The 17,199-nt window shown below is 48.1% G+C and overlaps 8 protein-coding genes across 8 annotated transcripts; 6 read left to right on the forward strand and 2 right to left on the reverse strand.

Moving 5' to 3' along the window:
• The first annotated feature begins 16 nt into the window (after window positions 1-16).
• Window positions 17-1,458, forward strand: ASPWEDRAFT_39441 (uncharacterized protein). Its single transcript, XM_040835090.1, has 3 exons — window positions 17-259; window positions 320-949; window positions 1,007-1,458. The coding sequence occupies exons 1-3, from the start codon at window positions 137-139 to the stop codon at window positions 1,106-1,108; spliced, it is 855 nt and encodes a 284-aa protein (XP_040691381.1). The 5' UTR covers window positions 17-136; the 3' UTR covers window positions 1,109-1,458.
• Window positions 1,459-1,816: 358 nt separating this feature from the next.
• Window positions 1,817-4,116, forward strand: ASPWEDRAFT_67889 (putative carboxylesterase). Its single transcript, XM_040838937.1, has 5 exons — window positions 1,817-2,193; window positions 2,249-2,527; window positions 2,575-2,750; window positions 2,819-3,183; window positions 3,240-4,116. Exons 1-5 carry the CDS (start codon window positions 2,027-2,029, stop codon window positions 3,861-3,863), a joined length of 1,611 nt encoding a protein of 536 aa, XP_040691382.1. The 5' UTR covers window positions 1,817-2,026; the 3' UTR covers window positions 3,864-4,116.
• A 330-nt stretch (window positions 4,117-4,446) lies between these two features.
• On the forward strand, window positions 4,447-6,821 carry ASPWEDRAFT_39443 (putative carboxylesterase). The gene is made up of 6 exons (XM_040835091.1): window positions 4,447-5,112; window positions 5,167-5,336; window positions 5,389-5,436; window positions 5,496-5,677; window positions 5,732-6,073; window positions 6,130-6,821. The coding sequence occupies exons 1-6, from the start codon at window positions 4,928-4,930 to the stop codon at window positions 6,706-6,708; spliced, it is 1,506 nt and encodes a 501-aa protein (XP_040691383.1). The 5' UTR covers window positions 4,447-4,927; the 3' UTR covers window positions 6,709-6,821.
• Window positions 6,822-6,963: 142 nt separating this feature from the next.
• Window positions 6,964-9,399, forward strand: ASPWEDRAFT_39444 (putative homogentisate 1,2-dioxygenase). Its single transcript, XM_040835092.1, has 7 exons — window positions 6,964-7,566; window positions 7,617-7,639; window positions 7,721-7,895; window positions 7,952-8,554; window positions 8,600-8,762; window positions 8,819-8,941; window positions 8,993-9,399. The coding sequence occupies exons 1-7, from the start codon at window positions 7,444-7,446 to the stop codon at window positions 9,250-9,252; spliced, it is 1,470 nt and encodes a 489-aa protein (XP_040691384.1). The 5' UTR covers window positions 6,964-7,443; the 3' UTR covers window positions 9,253-9,399.
• Window positions 9,400-9,844: 445 nt separating this feature from the next.
• Window positions 9,845-11,364, forward strand: ASPWEDRAFT_39446 (uncharacterized protein). Its single transcript, XM_040835093.1, has one exon. It carries the CDS (start codon window positions 10,015-10,017, stop codon window positions 11,122-11,124), a length of 1,110 nt encoding a protein of 369 aa, XP_040691385.1. The 5' UTR covers window positions 9,845-10,014; the 3' UTR covers window positions 11,125-11,364.
• Window positions 11,365-11,452: 88 nt separating this feature from the next.
• ASPWEDRAFT_182553 (SDR family NAD(P)-dependent oxidoreductase) lies at window positions 11,453-12,826 on the forward strand (the record flags this gene model as incomplete). Its single annotated transcript, XM_040831922.1, has 4 exons — window positions 11,453-11,658; window positions 11,733-12,283; window positions 12,344-12,442; window positions 12,491-12,826. 4 exons carry the CDS (start codon window positions 11,453-11,455, stop codon window positions 12,520-12,522), a joined length of 888 nt encoding a protein of 295 aa, XP_040691386.1. The 3' UTR covers window positions 12,523-12,826.
• ASPWEDRAFT_50802 (serine/threonine-protein phosphatase) lies at window positions 12,775-14,105 on the reverse strand (the record flags this gene model as incomplete). Its single annotated transcript, XM_040837497.1, has 6 exons — window positions 12,775-12,847; window positions 12,902-12,974; window positions 13,026-13,559; window positions 13,622-13,727; window positions 13,821-13,862; window positions 13,944-14,105. The coding sequence occupies 6 exons, from the start codon at window positions 14,103-14,105 to the stop codon at window positions 12,775-12,777; spliced, it is 990 nt and encodes a 329-aa protein (XP_040691387.1).
• Window positions 14,106-14,654: 549 nt separating this feature from the next.
• Window positions 14,655-15,796, reverse strand: ASPWEDRAFT_50803 (proteasome inhibitor PI31 family protein; the record flags this gene model as incomplete). Its single annotated transcript, XM_040837499.1, has 2 exons — window positions 14,655-15,547; window positions 15,610-15,796. 2 exons carry the CDS (start codon window positions 15,794-15,796, stop codon window positions 14,655-14,657), a joined length of 1,080 nt encoding a protein of 359 aa, XP_040691388.1.
• Between the last annotated feature and the right edge of the window lie 1,403 nt (window positions 15,797-17,199).

Here is a 17,199-nt window from a genome sequence, read left to right on the forward strand (position 1 = left end):
ACAAACTCAGCCCAGCGCGGGGAAAAGCGATCGGCAGATCGGGGCAACACCCCCGATTCCCCGACCAGCATACGTGGGTGGCTCCATCTGTTGTCACTATTGATGATCATTATTATTATTCTGCTGCAGAGACAAAATGGCTGGGAACGAAACTAGCAAAGATATCCCCCAGAAGGATGCAAAGAAACCCTCCGAGGACAGTGACAGCGAAGCGGAAGACGTATTTCACGATGCGCGATTCCCTGCTGAAGAAGAAGCCGTGAGTGACCAGCCCCTCTCTCATCTACCGGGCAGAAACTCACAGAGACAAATTTCACAGCGTCTCCTAGAAGAATCACAAGCGATCAAGAAAGAAGCGAATCAGCTTTTCACCTCTGCGTGCTATGACCAAGCCATTTCCTGCTACGATCGGGCCCTCGCCTCATGTCCGAACTACCTTGATTACGATGTCGCAGTCCTCCGAAGTAACATCGCCGCCTGCTACCTGAAAATGGAAGACTGGAAAGCCTCAGTCGACTCTGCAACAGCATGTATTGAGTGTTTGGACAGAGTGGAGCCGCCACCGACACAAGAAGATGCGGATAAGTCTGAGGAAAAGAAACAAGGCACAGGATCGACGGACCAGGCTGACGCCGTTGTTGAAATTTCGGGCGAGAATGAAGAGGCAGAGCAGGAGGAGCTGAAACGTTTACAGAAAATCGACCAAAGAAGACAGGATGTCATGCGGATACGGGCGAAAGCACTGCTACGACGTGCTCGGGCAAAGGCCCAGCTTGGTGGATGGGGAAACCTACAAGGAGCCGAAGAAGACTACAAGACACTGGCTTCTATGGATAATCTACCTGCGGATGATAGGCGGATTGTGCAAAAGGGTCTTCGAGAACTTCCCGAGAAAATCAACAAGGCACGAGAGAAGGAGATGGGAGAGATGATGGGCAAACTGAAAGACGTAAGTTCACTGAATTCGCTTGCCTTAAGATTAGACAGCGAGCTGACAATTTCATAGCTGGGAAATGGCATTCTCAAGCCATTTGGACTGTCGACAAATAACTTCAACTTTGTTCAGGATCCGAAGACGGGGGGCTACAGCATGAACTTCCAGTCTTGAACCTGCAGAAACATAATAGAGCATTATAGATGGAAGGTGATATAATTTGAGCGTATTAGTTTTGAGTATGTGCTTTCATTTGATTCAAAAACAGCAAATATCAAGGCGTTTGTTTCCTCTGGTCGATTTTGTACACGCCTCTACTTCCTATCTTGCTGCTAAACCTCGACAGCTTATGATATGATATAACCACCCTGGTTATTTTGTTCTCTTCTTATATCGCCGGGTCTATGGCGTTCACGATACTGAAGCTTGATGTAGCAGCAATGCGATAGACAAAAGTACCAAATATCGATGGCTATACCAGTAAATTAGACGCAAATCCAATCCAACAAAGATAAAATACTGCCCATTTGTCCATTGCTCGATCTTGAAATCTAATAAAGGCCTACGTACTCTACCCATGCAAAATTAATGTCTTCTTCGTCCATGTTGAGTGGATAACCCTAAGGAATTTCCCCGCTTGTTTTGGAGAAACTCCGTCAACAACCAACACACCAGCGAAAGAAAAACAACAATACCTTGCTAGTAATACGAAGACATAATGCGACAAATCATGGCAAGAATCTAGTGATTTTACTCGATGACTGATCGACAATGCTGCTAGAATCAAATGCAGTGCCAAAGTACAGTCCGTATATCCGACACGGAATTCCCCCGCTGATCGCTTCAACTGACATCTCCATCTCCCCCACCAGCTACCAATGACAACAATTCCGCTTAGAACAACGCTCAACGAACCCTCTTGTTAGGCACGAAAGCCTTTTTCCCCCTGGAGCCTATTCCTCTAAGTCTACCGAGCAGTGGAACCCCCCGGGGCCCCTCGCTATTATTTTAACTACCCCAACGCCGCACCGACCATGGATTCTTACATCGATTATCTATCTAGGTCTGAAATTGGTGGAAGTATAGACAATAATGGCCGCTGTACTCAAAACTACTTTTCTAGGAGACATTCGTGGTCGACAAGATGACAGTGTGACACAGTACCTGGGTATCAAATATGCTACTCTCAAGGATAGTTTTGCGAGCGCAGAACTCATCGAGAAACGCGAGGGCGATATCCTCGATGCAACCAAGGATGGGTAAGAGATGATTTAGTTGCGCCATTTATAAAATTACGCTGACAGATGGATTCAGACCTACTGCGGTCTCTCCTTTGCTTGGATGCGATCTTGAGCAGAGTGCTATCCAACATTCTCTCCCCAAGAAAGACCTCCCTCAGTCAGAATTGGACTGCCTCAACTTGAACATAGCCATCCCAGAAGGCACCACCACTTCCTCAAAACTTCCAGTTTTCGTTTATATCCATGGAGGGGGATTTATGATTGGTGCCAATTCGTGGCCACAATTCGACTATACGCGCCTTGTCAAATTGTCCGTGGAGAAGAATCTACCCATTGTTGCGGTCTCTATCAAGTATGGTGCCTTCACCGACCATCTTTTACACTGCTAACAGGTTAAAGCTATCGATTGGGCGTGTTTGGATTCTTAACCTCCAATGACCTTCGCCAGGCTGGATACAAAGCCAACAACGGTCTCCGTGACCAGAGAGTCGCCTTGGAATGGGTGCAAAAGCATATCTCAGATTTTGGTGGAGATCCAGAGAATGTGACTTTAGCGGGAGAGAGTGCCGGAGGAGGTAAGTCATGCTGATACATTCTGCAATCGATTATCGATTAAGATATTGATAAAGCCATTATCTTCTAGCTTCTGTCACATATCACCTCCAATCGGATAAAGCACTCTTTAGACGAGCAATTTCGATGAGTGGGACTAATTTTCTAATTAAGCCTCTGCCTTTGGCCATGCATGAGCAGAATTACAAGCAGGCAATTGCGGCATTGGGATTGACAAACGCGAGTACGGAAAGAAGACTCAGCACCCTTCTCAAGACCCCAGGACAGGACCTAATCGCTAGGATCCCACAGTCTGCCCTGTCTCTTCCTGCCATTGATGGAGATATTGTACCCTCCACACTTGCTACATATGCGCAGACGGCAGACAGGGATGCAGATAATCCAATGGGCAAGGCTTGGTGTGAAGATCTGATGATTGGTAATACTCAGATGGATGTAAGTCTATGTGACAAATTACTATCAATGGCTAGCTAACAGGGTCTTGACTTTAGACCAGTATCTTCACTGTTATGATGCCCCATCTCAAGAAAAATTGTGCCAAAAAGTTCATCAATGCCATACACACCGTTCTTGCAGATAATCTGAGCGTAGCCAATCAGATTCTGGACAAATATGGCATCACCAATGCCACAGAAGACGAAGAAGCATTCTATGCTGCTCTCAATTATATCAATGACACCTCCTTCTTCGCCCCTGTCTTAACCTTTGCACGGGGCTGGAGAGGAAATGCGTACGTTTATTACTTCAACGAGGGAAACCCGTGGGATGGTCCATGGAAGGACAAAGCATCCCATATCCTTGACGTCGCCTATCTATTCCAGAACTTCCGGGAGTTCCTTTCGCCAACGCAACAGGCTGTCGGAAGCGCCTTTGCGGAGGATTTCTTCAAGTTCTGCCACGGAATTGCTCCATGGCCTGCAGTTAAGGGAAGTGACATTACCAAAGACTTTACTGCGCGGGTCTACGGTCCCAGCTCCAAAGGAACAACGGCGGGGGAGGTCACGCAGCCTTACGGTGGTCAGAGCTCACGAAGAAGCATCCTGTTTGATTTTGTTGACCAGGTGTCATTGGATGACCTGGCGGCGGTGTCTGCCGTTTTCATGTCGATGGAGTAAGGCCTATACTGTCATGATGGAATTTCAATCGACATAAGGGCCTTTCTTCTACTATATACAGGAATCTCCTACAAGCGTACCTTAGAATTACTTCGGGAAAATGAGACAACTACACAAAATAGAAGAGCCATTAGTATATCACATCGCTCTCACTAAGATGCTTCAGTAGCCTCTTTTGAATGTTACCTGTCGACCTAGAGTCAAGCGCTGTGAGAAGTCATCCGGAAGCATAATCTCAATTTGAACAATATAGTCCGGCAATGGATCCCTTCCATCGGTGTGTCCTTGAGTAAAATATTCTCAGAAAGAGAAGCATCTCTGGTGGTTCTTAAATTTGTCGAAAAATTGAAGCTGTAAGATCCATTGTTTGCGACATGTGCGTAGAGTTCGTCGAATTTTATGGGAACCATGGTCTATAATTGATTTACCAGATCCATTAAGACTGAGCATGATCATACTCGATGTGCTGGGGTATGTAGGAAGCAGGTTGAAACGGGTTGATTCAAAGCAACTGAGAGCATCTTTATTAGCGCCATTTCAGCAAAATAAGGCCAGCGTAGAAAGGAGGTATTTGGATATAACATCAAGATCTGTAGTTGTTGTAAGAGGTTTTTCGTGGTGTTTGGCGTTTGTTGAATGTTGACTGTTTGTTGCTTGGTGTTTCTCTTCCTGCACGGAATTCCTCCTCCATCCTGCAGCTATCAACACCACCTGGCCATCACCCATTTCCATCCAGCTATTGGCACAAAACCACTTGATCCATTATTCTTTCGTCAAACAAGTCATTTCCATGACTTTTTCCGTTTCCACCAGCCGAGCAACAAGAACCAAAAATCCACACGCGGTGGAACTCTCCGCAAAGCCCCACCGAGGCCTTCTAAGAATCAGGACAAGTTGGAGGCAAAAGAGTGACCCCGGGAATTGACTGGGAGCATTTCAGCCGAATGGACCGAGAATGAAGAAGGAGGGGCGGTGACAGAAGACAGGGGATACAATGACGCGAGTTTCGATGGCTTCGTGGACTCCTATCCTCATCTTCACCATCATTATTATCCAAGGTAAACATGGCACCTCCGCAGTTTCATCATCAAGGCCTTAATGCCACTTTTACTGGGATTGAGAGAAATGTTGAAGGTGTTTCGGTCCATCAGTTCCGGGGAATCAAGTATGCCAGTATTCCAGCGCGATTTGAGCGGGCTCAGCCTGTGAATGGTTTCGATGGATCGGTTGTCGATGCCACAGAATATGGGTATTTCTTTTCCGTGCCTGCTGCATGAAATACAATATTCTTACAATTGAACAGCCCACGATGCCCCCAGGCCGATGTTGATGTACGACACCTGCTTCGCATCCCCGAGGATTTTGAGATAGCAAATGAGCCAGAGGATGAATTCGAATGCTTGAATTTGGATGTTAACGGTCCTCCTGTGTCTTCTGTCAAGGAACCGCTGCCAGTTATTATTTGGATATACGGTATGGTTCATTTGAGCTTTATCAATGCAGTAATACTGATCCTAGTCTATAGGTGGTTCTCAAGTTGTTACATTTTGTTCAGCTGCTTCCAAAATCTGCGGTACGAGATACTCTTGACCGTTGATCCAGTTACAGAGACTGACGATTTTTGACCAATAGACCCTACCAAGATCGTTGCCGATTCAATAAAAGCCGACAAGCCCATCCTTTTTGTTTCCCTCAACTATCGGCTGAATATTTTCAGTTTTGGTGATGGAAAGGAGAAGAATCTTGCCATAAAAGACCAAAGACTGGCCATCGGTTGGGTGCGAAAGCATATCGCTGGCTTCGGTGGTGACCCGGTGAGTACTTGCATGAACATGCCTCTACATTATCTTTTTCTGACTCGCCACCAGAACAATATCACCCTTGCTGGAGAGAGTGCTGGAGCAGTTTACGTCCACGCACACCTGATTACTGGGCCTCCAGTCAAACGAGCAGTATTGGCATCCGGATCCCTCTACCTGTCATCACCATTGCCCGTTGAGAGAGGTGATGGTTTGATCAAAACACTCGAAGCGAAGGTCAAAGAACTCGGGCAGCCATCGCTGCGCGAATCCTCTGTGCCTGCCCTTATAAGTGTTTTGAAAGAATCCAACGTAAACACAATGTGGATACAGGAGGATGCAGAGCTTCAGAACTGGGAAAGCAGGCCCGAACAAGTCGATGAGCTCATGATAGGCGACGCTGAATTTGAGGTACGTTACACACCCTTTTCTCATCACCTGGAGTCTTTCTCACTGGATCTTTATAGTCTGTGATTTGGAGAAATGGCATCGAGACCTTCGATGGAGAAACTATCGCCGCTGCGTTCGAGAAAGACCCGACATGGGGCTCCAAATTACGGAAGATGTACCATGTCGTCGCTGACCGTCCTACAGCCTCCAAATTGGGTGCTTTGGACTTTGTCAACGACACGCGTTACACACTTCCTGTCGAAGTTGTTGCTAACAAGCAGAATGCCGTGAATAAGCGCGTTTTCAAGTATGTGGTTGATCAGCCCAACCCTTGGCAGCCATCCAGTCGATCCCACCATGCGGTTGACCTTCTGTTCCTCTTTGGAGGGGTTGACCTTTCATTTAACCCCGCTGCAGATGCTGTTGGGTATGAAATGAGGGGCCGCTGGATTCAGTTTATGAACGGCCAGGCTCCCTGGTCCGAGGAACGGCGGTTTGCATATGGACCGTTTGGGGAGTGCAAAGAGATCACCGAGACGCAGTTTGCTGAACGACGCAGAGTTGGGCACCTCAAGATGCTAGGAGAAGCTGGGGTTGAAGTGTATCTGCCAATTTTATTTGCTCTGACTGCTGGGAAGATCAGTTTGCTCAATTAGATGCTATCCATCCTTGTATATACATACATAGTGCAGGATCTTCGTCGTACAACCAACGTTAGAGATAGCTTTCATGAGACAGAAATAGTACAGGATATTTATTTCCAGCCTATAGACTGCTGTTAATTGAGCTGTTTTTCTTGTGTTACCACCGTAATCGATGCCACAATAATCCCTTCCTTCAGACCGCAACGCCTCGGCAGTTGAGATTCTCGACAAACTCCCGTCCGCCCAAAACCTCACATCGCCTCTCCACGAGACCAACACCACCTCCACCGTTACTCAGACCTGACTCATGTGGGGTCAATATGACCACGAGATGTATCCAGATGGCCCAGCCTTGGAAATCCTGCGATGATGTCCGTTCTCCACCTGCGATCTCACCTTCCAAGCTCCACCGCTACAGACACTCGGCAAAGCGAGGCCTCCCCGACATGCCGAAAAGCGACAACAACGCAGTCTTGAGAGCACTGGCTCTTCTCAGTCATGGCTTATCAAGATGACCGGCACTCCAGTTCCGTTCTTGGTTTCGTCATATTCTCCGTATTCCAAAGGACGCAATTTTTGGCCTCGGGGGGAATAATTCGTTTGTGACCCCACAGGCAAATAATGGATCTGGAGAACGGAGTATATATGGGGATGATGACTCCCTCCTGGGATGTCTATCTTACGATCGAGGATTAGTTACTTTGGTTCGAAAAGTCTAGTCTTTACCCTTTATTCTATACGGTCATCATGGCTCCTTCAACAAGCACGCTGTCAGACCCCCAGGAATATCAGAAGATCTTCCACTGGGCAGAAACACAAAAGGATGGCACCATTCCGTCCTTTAACACGAGACGGAATGATCCTTATGAGGTATGTTGCTCAGACCTGTTCTTGGATACAATTGCTAACGTTTACTACAGTATCAAGCCGGCTTTGGCAATTCGTATGTGCTAAAAACACCACATAATAACAACTCTACATCCAGCGATTCAACTGGCTGATGTACAACTATTTTCAACAACAGATTTGTCTCCGAGGCTGTTCCAGGCACCATTCCACAGGGTCAAAACAGTCCTCGCAATGTCCGATTTGGCTTGTATGCGGAGCAGATCACTGCAACCGCTTTCATTGCTCCTAGACATTCTAACAAGAAGGCATGGTTGTACCGTGCTCGTCCGGCTGTCGCTCACCAGGGATTTGTACGTGGAAGATAACAATCAATAGAAGGAAGATGCCGTACTAACGTCGCTATCAGACCAACCTTCCCGACAATGGAGACACCGAGTCCAACTTCATGCCCCTGAACCCCCGAGTCCATGTCTCTCCGACGCAGCTGGCATGGCACCCGTTCGACATCCCCACCGAGGGTGAGGTCGACTTTGTCTCTGGCCTCAAGACCGTGGCTGGATCAGGAGAGCCAACCTTCCGAGAGGGCCTGGCCACTCACGTCTATACCGCTAATACTAGCATGACCAAGAAAGCCTTTGTGAACTCTGATGGAGAGTTCCTTATTGTTCCCCAGCAGGGTGCTTTGGACATTCAGACCGAGTTCGGACCAATCTTTGTTCAGCCCGGTGAGATTGTTATCATCCAGCGTGGCCTTCGCTTCCGCGTCGAACTGCCCGATGGTCCTTCTCGTGGTTATATCCTTGAGGTTTGGGGTACTCATTTTGAGCTCCCCGAGCTGGGGCCTTTGGGTGCTAACGGTCTGGCCAACTCTCGGGACTTCTTGACTCCTGTTGCCCAATATGAGATTACCCAGGAGCCGTGGGAGATTATCTACAAGCTTGGTGGCAAGTTTTTCCGTAGCACACAGAACCACAGTCCTTTCGATGTGGTTGCCTGGCACGGTAACTATGTATGTCTTCAGATCCTGTTTTGTTTAATCGCTAATTCTCTCCAGGTACCATACAAATACGACCTGACCAAGTTCGTCAATGTTGGCTCCATCTCCGTCGACCACATCGATCCCTCCATCTTTTGTGTGCTCACGGCCAAGTCCCGCGACCTCAATGCACCTCTGGCCGATTTCCTTATTTTCTCTCCCAGATGGGATGTTGCTTCGCGTAAGTCATCCCCCGATGGAAGGATATAAAGCAGGTTACTCACTAGTTATCGACAGACACCTACCGACCACCATACTACCACCGCAATGCTGCATCAGAGTTGATGGGTTTGATCTACGGAGGCTACGGTGGACGCTCCGATGCCTTCCAGCCGGGCAGTGTCTCTTTTGAATGTGGAAGTAAGTACCACCAAACTTATATTTGTTATCAAGATACTAATATGAATCCAGTGGTTCCCCACGGTGTCGCCTATGAAGAGTTCAAGGCAGCCACAGAAAACGAGCCGCCTGTGTCGCGCATCTCGGAAGCATCAGTCGCTTTCATGTTCGAGTCCAGTCGCCCATTCACCATCACTGAGTATGCATGGAACAGCAACAAGAAGCACGAGCATGAGCCGAAGATGTGGGATAACCTTGTGGACAATTTCTCGAGCCACGCTAAGGAGGTGGAGGAGATCCTAGCGAAGAAGGCCCAGGGATATCGCATCTAGGATGATCAATTTCTGGTTGATTACTTCTGTTTATTTAGCGTTGCTCTTCTGCATAACATTGTATTGTAAATAGTTGATATCAAACGAGTATTGTCTTTGAGTATGAGCAAGCCATAAGTCTATTGCGGGCTATAACTTATAAGCAGCCTATAATACTGTTTATAATATTAAAAATTTCTTTACTGGTATTGCAATGCTGTAATGCGTAAAGTCAAGGACAACTGTGGTCCCAACTCTCTTGTGGAGCCGTGGCCTTGGACCAGTTACCCGATTGGGAAGCGAGTGAGCATCTCAGATCTTCTCCCTCTGCACTCAGATCTGCATCTCTTTTTAATCTACCCACTCCTCTCAATGCCATAAAACCAACATTAACACCAATTCCGTCGTTTCACGATCATTTGCATCCATGACGCCCTCTAATCTGACCCCACGACGAAAACTACGGGAACCCAATATGGGAGTGGTAAAGGAAACTGGAACATTCTTGACTGCGGAGAAATATCCCACTGGTATCAGGTGTGTCTATACAGTAGAAAATGATGATTCCTACTTGGACAGCAGACTGACATTCCTCGCGTTGCCTAGTGACGATCACAACAATATTGGACTTTTTATCGACGCATGCGTCCATTTTGTGATGAAACCCAATTTTTGCATATAAACTGGCTGTTTGCGGAAAAGGGCAGAACAAGAAAATCTTGAAAGTGATCATCGCCAGATCTTGTCGATATCACGAACATACATCTTATTCTCTTCTGCAAAATGGGAGGACCATATCGACCCAAAGAGGCCCTCGTTGGAGGAGTACCAACAGTCAAAGTCGATATACCGATATGTGCAGTCTTCCTTGCCCTCTTCGTGGGAGGCGCCGTCTCCCATATGGGCCTATTTCGACACAACATGATGAGGAAACATAAGTTCATTCCATCCGCTGTGACTTTTGGTTTTTGCATGTCTCGTATTTCTGCAAACTCGGTCAGGATTGCCTGGGCGTGTCATCCAGAGAACCTTCAGTTGGGGATCGCGGCCCAGATCTTCGTCGCGGCCGGTGTTGTCCTCCTGTTTATCTTGAATCTGCTCTACTCGCAACGGATGCTACGCGCAGCGCACCCACATGTTGGTTGGACACGACCGGTGTCTCTAGCCTTCAAGCTTCTTTATCTGCTCATCATCCTCACCATCGCAATGGCCATCGTCGTGACCGTGCAGAGCTCGTATAGCTTGAATAACAACACCCACCGGATCGACCGAGATGTCCTGCTATACGTCTCCACTTTCTTCGCTGTGGTCACTTTCCTACCTCTCCTGATAGTCCCCACCGTTCTCATATGCCCGCGAAGAAACGAGCGCGTCGAGAAATTCGGGAAAGGCAGCTGGCGAGCCAAAGCCGCCATCATCTGTTTGGTGGCCGTTTTGCTCTGTCTAGGCGCTTCATTCCGCGCAGCCACAGTATGGGAACCGCCTCGACCAGCTGGTGATCCGGCCTGGTATCACAGCAAGGCAGCATTTTACGTATTCAACTTCACCCTGGAGATCATCGTCGTGTACATATACCTCTTCGTCCGCATGGACCTGCGTTTCCACGTGCCCAACGGCAGCTCCAAGGTGCGACACTACCGTGGCAACTTCCAGGATTTAGCCACGGAACAACCCGAGAGCAGCCCAACAGACGAGAAACAAGAGGACCGAAAAGAAGGAGAAAATGTAGAACAAGAGGTGGAGGTCAACCGGGACCTTGAAAGCAGCGGTGTCAGTCTCTCTGAAGTCCCTATTACCTCGCAAAAGGAACAGCCTGGGAAGACGGTCGATTCACTCCCCAGCTCACAGGAACCAGAGCATAGCGCAGAACAAATCACTGAGATCCGGGAGTGATGTTGCTGTTAGTCTCTTTAGTAGTATTTGACAAAGGTTACAGCGAGGGAGTCTGGTGTTGGGATTTATTCACTTATCAACTTGTTCTTCAACAGGGCATATATACAGTCGCTCTCATAATAATAAGTAATAATTCATGTACTGCATTCAATCAATCAATCAATATTATCCATCTTCAACTTACTCCAGTCCAAACAATATGACTTCAACCCTATGTAAACATGCGGTTATATCATACCACCCCCCACGTCCAGATATAGACGCTCACCCACCACATTAGCACGATTAGTACGTACTACAATCCAACTCCACAACCCAGCCAGCCAAAATGACCACATCCCAAGACCTCGAAGCCCCCAACCTCTTCAAAGTCGCCGGCTACGTCGCCGTCGTGACAGGCGGCGGAAGCGGGATCGGCCTCATGGCCGCACAGACACTAGCAGCGAACGGAGCACGGGTATACATCATCGGACGAAGAGAAGAGGCTCTCCAAACTGTTGCAGAGAAGTATTCGTCGAAAGGGGAGATTATACCGTACGTAATTCTCCCTGCCCGGACAAAAAGCACGAGGTATATTGCAGTGCACTGCATGCTAACTGTTAATCAAGTCTCCCCGGAGACATCTCCCATACAGACGGTATACAAGGCCTAGCAGCATCACTCGCCAACCTCGAAGATAAAGGGATAAACATCTTAATCAACAACGCGGGTGTCTCCCCGGAGCCAACTGCAAAAGCCAAATTATCAACACTAGACTTTACAGACTCAGACGCAGTCTCAAGATGGATGACCAACGATGGGCCTGAGGCCTGGCGGATCGCATACGCGGGAAACGTCGCCGCGCACCAGTTCCTTACGGCCGCATTGTTGCCTTTACTCGATAAAGGGGCGAAAGCGGCGCCGGGACATACAAGTGTCGTGGTGAATGTGGCGAGTGTGGCTGGGTTGACTAAAACGCATTCACAGGGTCAGTTTGCGTATTCGTCGAGTAAGGCTGCGTTGTTGCATTTGACGAGGGAGTGGGCGCATGCGTTTATGGGTTTGAGCATTCGGGTGAATTGTATTGCGCCGGGATTGTTTCCGTCGGAGATGAGTACGGGCTGGTCGGATGAGAATCAGAAGTCGTGGTTGGGGGATGCGGGGAAGAAGTTTCCTGCTGGTGAGTTATTTTTTCTTCAAGGTCTTGTCTGGGTGTATTCGTTTGCTGATGGTGTGGCAGGGCGTGTAGGACGAGAATCGGATATTGGCAGCGTTGTGCTGTATCTCTGCAGTCGCGCTGGAACTTATGTCAATGGTCAGGTAATTCATGTCGATGGAGGTGAGGATATTTCTTTCTGTGGCCTGTCAGTCTGCTAATCCGCTCCAGGGCTGCTTTTGAAATCCCCTGCCACCATGTAGTCGTGGCTCCTACTTGGATATCGTTGTTGCTATTTATGAGCTTGCAGGTAGCCAGGATGAGAGATTCTGCAGCTAGAAAATCTTGCGAACGTATTTTATTTTCATGAATGGTATCAACACGGCCAGAAATACGGACATACAATTACCAGGCAAGCGCGCCCTCCTGTATGCTCCTTCCAATATCCCAGTAGCCCTCTCTAAGGGTCCGAGGATCTCAAACTTGCCAGAGGTAAAAGGAAAACATCTATCAGATCACAGGAAATAATCGGGGGTACGTCTCGAGACCATGGGTTCTCCAGCCCGTGGGCAAGGGTCGAATTGTAGGCTGAGAGAATTAATTAGCAAGACAACAGTAACACCTTTTGAAAGAGTCACGTACAATGTATACTTCAGATGCTCATCAATCTCCATAATTGCGGCTTGGTTACCGCAGCGGTAACAGTAGTTGGGCGCTAAGACATCGGTTAGCAATGCACGTCCCACGAGGGGTAGAACAGCCATACCTGAGAAAATGGTAACAACGTTTCTGTCCTGCGACCAGTTATATCCTTCCATTACCAGTTGGTGCGCCCGTGCAACCAGAGTCAAGCCATTGTTGTGATTAAACGCCTCTGAGATATCCTGCCCGAATGTGTATCCAGCACCACGAGGAGAGATACCCCAGCCACATCGATCGTCGGGATCACTCCAAAGCAAGTCACACATGGGTCCCTCGTGCGGAACCTCCTGGATACGGTCCAGAGACCGGATGTTGTCTAGAGTGTCGATCGACGGACTCAGACCGCCGTGCAAACAGAAGATCTGGTTCTCGATGAGTGCGGTGAGAGGAAGGTAGTCAAAGAGGTCGGTAAAGTATTTCCAAACGTTGGCGTTGCCATATTTGCGCAGGCACTCGTCGTAAAATCCGTAGACTTGTGTGATTTGTCGGGACTCGTGATTTCCTCGGAGGATGGTGATACGCTGGGGGTAACGGATCTTAAGGCAGACAAGGAGAGTAACCGTTTCAACGGAGTAGTAACCACGGTCGACGTAGTCACCTGAAGACAAATCATTAGCCAAGGGGAGGAGCCGAATATATGAAGGTCGAGTGATAACCCACCCATGAAAAGGTAGTTTGTGTCAGGATTGGGACCTCCAATGCGGAAGAGTTCCATTAAGTCATGAAACTGGCCGTGTATGTCACCACAGACAGTCACTGGGCATTTCTGCAGATCATATGTCAATTACTACTATCCAAACAAATTGCCTCCTCATCCATAAAGGAAACCCGGGGCAAAAGAAAAAACAAGGCAACGTACCACTGGCTGGACGTTCGACTCCTCCTGCAATACCTCTCGTGCCTGCAGTCAAAAGAACCCCATAATTAGAAACAACATCCAATTTTATCCAAGAACCAAGCCATATGGGAGGTCTAAACCCACCCGATCACACAGTCTCCGAACATCCTCTTCCGCTAGTTGCTTGCATGTCATCAAGTTTTCAATCCATCCGTCGAGTGTCGGTATAGAACCGGTGTCGGTTATCGGAGAAAGGAGGTGTGGCTCGGGGGAGCGCGCCGTGTCAATTTCCATGTTGTTGTCCATTGAACTGTGTGCACAAACAAGGAAAAGGGGGAGCTGAGGGCAATAAGAGCTGACAAGGCGGAGGGGCGGGAAACTGGGTCTCGTGCGGGTGACAAGGCTTTTTTTGTGATTCTCTCTCTTTTATCTCTCGCGACGCAAGAATCCACGAAAGGAGGAATAAATTAAGAAGACAAAAAGAGAAGAAGAAAGATCAAAAGAGTAAAGAAGGAAAATCGATTCCTGTTCGCGGGGTGGGATGGGATGTTGGGGGATTTGGGGAGGGATGGGGATGGAGGGGGAGGAGAGGAGAGCTGGTGGTGCGAAGGGGAGGTTCGCTGGTCGTTGCTCGACGCCAGACTGGGTTGGGCAGTGGTAGCGCCACACCGACAAGCCACACACCCCAGACTGCGCATCCACCAGGATAATCAAGGAAATTTATTGCTACTACAGTGCAGATCGGGCCTTTTACTCTACGCCAGTCTAATAATATCATCATCATAACACGTTGTCATATCGCATTCGAGTTTTTGCCCTACCAGCTTGGCACGGACATTGAGCTTAGCCGCGCGCTTAAATGATGTCACCGCCAAATCCGCCAAATCCTCCGCCAGAGCCGCGTCCAAATGGTCCTCGTCCGCCGCCAAAGGGGCCTCCTCCTCCAGGCCCTCCAGGTCCTACGGGATCATATCGAGACCCAGGTGGTGCTTGGGGGTTATAGCCTCCGCCTTGGCCACGACCAAACAGGTCGTCAAAGGTCGGGTGCATCCCGCCTCCGCCCCCGCCCCCGAGGCCAGGACCAACGCCCCCTCTAAGAGGATCGTTAGGACCTAATCCAGGTGGGTACAGATCTCTATCTCCAATAGTCGGGTTCCTGCCTCCTCCATTGCCTGGGTTGAAACCTCGGGGCGGTCTGTAGATCTCAAATTCATCCTCAAACCCTGGCGGGGCAAAATCCCCAGGAGGGGCTGGGCGACGGGGACCTGCCGCCAAGGGATCATCAAACGGATATGGGCGAGCAGGTTGTGGAAGAGTATCATCCCTCAAAGGGTCATACTGTGGGGGTCTCTCTGGCTGTCTCTCTGGTCTTTCCCGAGGTACTTGGGTTGTGTCCTCGTATCCTTCCTTGTACAATCCGGGGGCCAGTTTTTGGATGACATTTATTTTGAATAGCCCGATCAGATCATTTAGTCTAGAAGTAGAGATGAAAACGTCCCTAAGGCTCTGTGTAAGATTGTCGGTAGAGGATAGTGGGAGGGCAGACTCGGAGATGTAGTCCTTGACCGGGATGTCAAAGGACGTGGTCCTATCATCACCCAAAGCCAACGCGAATACAACTGCATTATTCCCTAGCCGGCTAATCTTGACCAGATACTCCATCGAAGATTGTGAGTGAGCATATCGAAAGGCAAACGTATCGTTAGCATTCCATTCCGCCGGCAGAGTGGGGCTTTCAGAAGAGTTTCCTGTCGAGTTTGAATCAGTTAGTCAAGTCATGATAAACCGAAAACAAGCAGCTGCCACAAACCTATCCTGTGGTCCTCGCCCAACCCGACCAGCCTGAAATCGATGGCAGCCATGCATGCATGACCAATGAGAGCAATAGCTTCATAGGGTGTTTTGAGACTAGGTTGGGCCTCGCCATCTCGACGAACAGCTTGAACCGCAAGGCCCAAGATATTGTCTGGGTTTAGAGCATTTGTATTTCCAGCCATTTTCAAATAGATGATTCCTCAAGGATAGTAATGTAAGCAAAAGAGCTGAATCAACGATGATGGCGAGGCTGCAATAGACGTCACTCGGAACGGAGAAAAGAGGGTCCCCATGTGCAATTAGTACAAACACCCCACATTCACGTGCAATTGTTTATTGTGCACGCGAAGTATACGTCGACCTCAACATTCAGTATAAGGCACCAGAATATGCTAAATCAAGGGAAAGGGATTTATTTTTCTACTAAATATTGGATACCTGAAGCTTTTTAGTCTATACGGGATTAAGTTGTGTGAAAATCTTTAGAACCCATCCATAACAACCATATATATCTGTGCGGGGAACAACAACCAACCTCAAAATTGTACTTTATAGTATTTATATTTTATTTCTTTTAGGATAGATAAAGCATTCAAGTTACCTACCATCAAGTAGGCTATTTCAATCCAAGGTATACACTTTTAATGTTTCTTTACGTTGTTCTCGAAGCTCTGACAATACTTAGGAGGGAACTAGACGACAACGCGAACATCGGACAACCAAAGGCAATACATGCTAATTTGAGCTTGGTGAGATGAGCCTCTCTGCTGTCTCTGTTTTAAATGGCCCCCAGATGATGAGTGATAGAGTCATTGTCTTTAAATAGATGCACAGCCAAAATCTTTGGCTTTTTTAAATTGGGTCAAAAGATATTCCGGGTCGCGCATTGCTTTCGAAGACACCAGACTGCATTAAACTTTAGGACTCATCAAAAGTTTAAGATACCTTAGTTATAGGCCGTGCTGGGGCGAGTAAAGATATGAAGATACAGATATGTCCAAACGAAACGAGTGGAGCGGCTGGAGGAAGTTCTGGTATCGTTTGCCTCTGGTCTGATAATGATAGATGTCTAGCCTAGAGACGATGTTAGTCATTTGAAAAGAAAACTGCTATATTGGAAAACAGGTATAATCTCTGTTTGATTGAACAGATCCTTGGTAGAGAGTAATTCACACTAGATATCGCTGCATCCATGCCATCTGTAGACATATCAGTATACCTCCTGTACATCTCTTTTCTTCCACCGTACCTCGCAGACTCAGACCCAGCCCATCGCAGAGACAGCAGCACCTACAGCCCTGCCCTAATCACATGACCCCTCCCCTAGGAACATATCATTCACCATTAGCAGAAGCCAGCATCAAACCCAGGGTGACTAGTGCAGTGGTCTATTCAACATATCCCCTGTCACAATACACAGAAGTCCTGGGTTCGAACCGCGCTGTCGAGATCTTCTCCAGCACCTTTCTGCGGTTTGTTGCAAACTCCCATATAACGTTAGACCTCACGGTATCGGCTGGGGGTCTCCACCTTATGGGGTTTCGTAGCCTTTGGGTATAAAGCCAGTTTGGTCTCCCGGGGTGAG

The sequence above is a fragment of the Aspergillus wentii genome, assembly GCF_001890725.1.
Source record: "Aspergillus wentii DTO 134E9 unplaced genomic scaffold ASPWEscaffold_3, whole genome shotgun sequence".
NCBI classification, from domain to species: Eukaryota; Fungi; Ascomycota; class Eurotiomycetes; order Eurotiales; family Aspergillaceae; genus Aspergillus; species Aspergillus wentii.

What these genes read in the sequence shown, in the direction of transcription:
- ASPWEDRAFT_39441 (XM_040835090.1), top strand. Translation starts at nt 137, where the DNA reads ATGGCTGGGAACGAAACTAGCAAAGATATCCCCCAGAAGGATGCAAAG. An exon ending in TCCCTGCTGAAGAAGAAGCC is followed by an intron (nt 260 to 319) that starts GTGAGTGACCAG and finishes CAAATTTCACAG; the next exon opens with CGTCTCCTAGAAGAATCACA. An exon ending in TGATGGGCAAACTGAAAGAC is followed by an intron (nt 950 to 1,006) that starts GTAAGTTCACTG and finishes ACAATTTCATAG; the next exon opens with CTGGGAAATGGCATTCTCAA.
- ASPWEDRAFT_67889 (XM_040838937.1), top strand. Translation starts at nt 2,027, where the DNA reads ATGGCCGCTGTACTCAAAACTACTTTTCTAGGAGACATTCGTGGTCGA. An exon ending in GGGAGAGAGTGCCGGAGGAG is followed by an intron (nt 2,751 to 2,818) that starts GTAAGTCATGCT and finishes ATTATCTTCTAG; the next exon opens with CTTCTGTCACATATCACCTC. An exon ending in TTGGTAATACTCAGATGGAT is followed by an intron (nt 3,184 to 3,239) that starts GTAAGTCTATGT and finishes TCTTGACTTTAG; the next exon opens with ACCAGTATCTTCACTGTTAT.
- ASPWEDRAFT_39443 (XM_040835091.1), top strand. Translation starts at nt 4,928, where the DNA reads ATGGCACCTCCGCAGTTTCATCATCAAGGCCTTAATGCCACTTTTACT. An exon ending in CTGGCTTCGGTGGTGACCCG is followed by an intron (nt 5,678 to 5,731) that starts GTGAGTACTTGC and finishes ACTCGCCACCAG; the next exon opens with AACAATATCACCCTTGCTGG. An exon ending in TAGGCGACGCTGAATTTGAG is followed by an intron (nt 6,074 to 6,129) that starts GTACGTTACACA and finishes GGATCTTTATAG; the next exon opens with TCTGTGATTTGGAGAAATGG.
- ASPWEDRAFT_39444 (XM_040835092.1), top strand. Translation starts at nt 7,444, where the DNA reads ATGGCTCCTTCAACAAGCACGCTGTCAGACCCCCAGGAATATCAGAAG. An exon ending in CAGATGGGATGTTGCTTCGC is followed by an intron (nt 8,763 to 8,818) that starts GTAAGTCATCCC and finishes AGTTATCGACAG; the next exon opens with ACACCTACCGACCACCATAC. An exon ending in TGTCTCTTTTGAATGTGGAA is followed by an intron (nt 8,942 to 8,992) that starts GTAAGTACCACC and finishes ATATGAATCCAG; the next exon opens with TGGTTCCCCACGGTGTCGCC.
- ASPWEDRAFT_39446 (XM_040835093.1), top strand. Translation starts at nt 10,015, where the DNA reads ATGGGAGGACCATATCGACCCAAAGAGGCCCTCGTTGGAGGAGTACCA.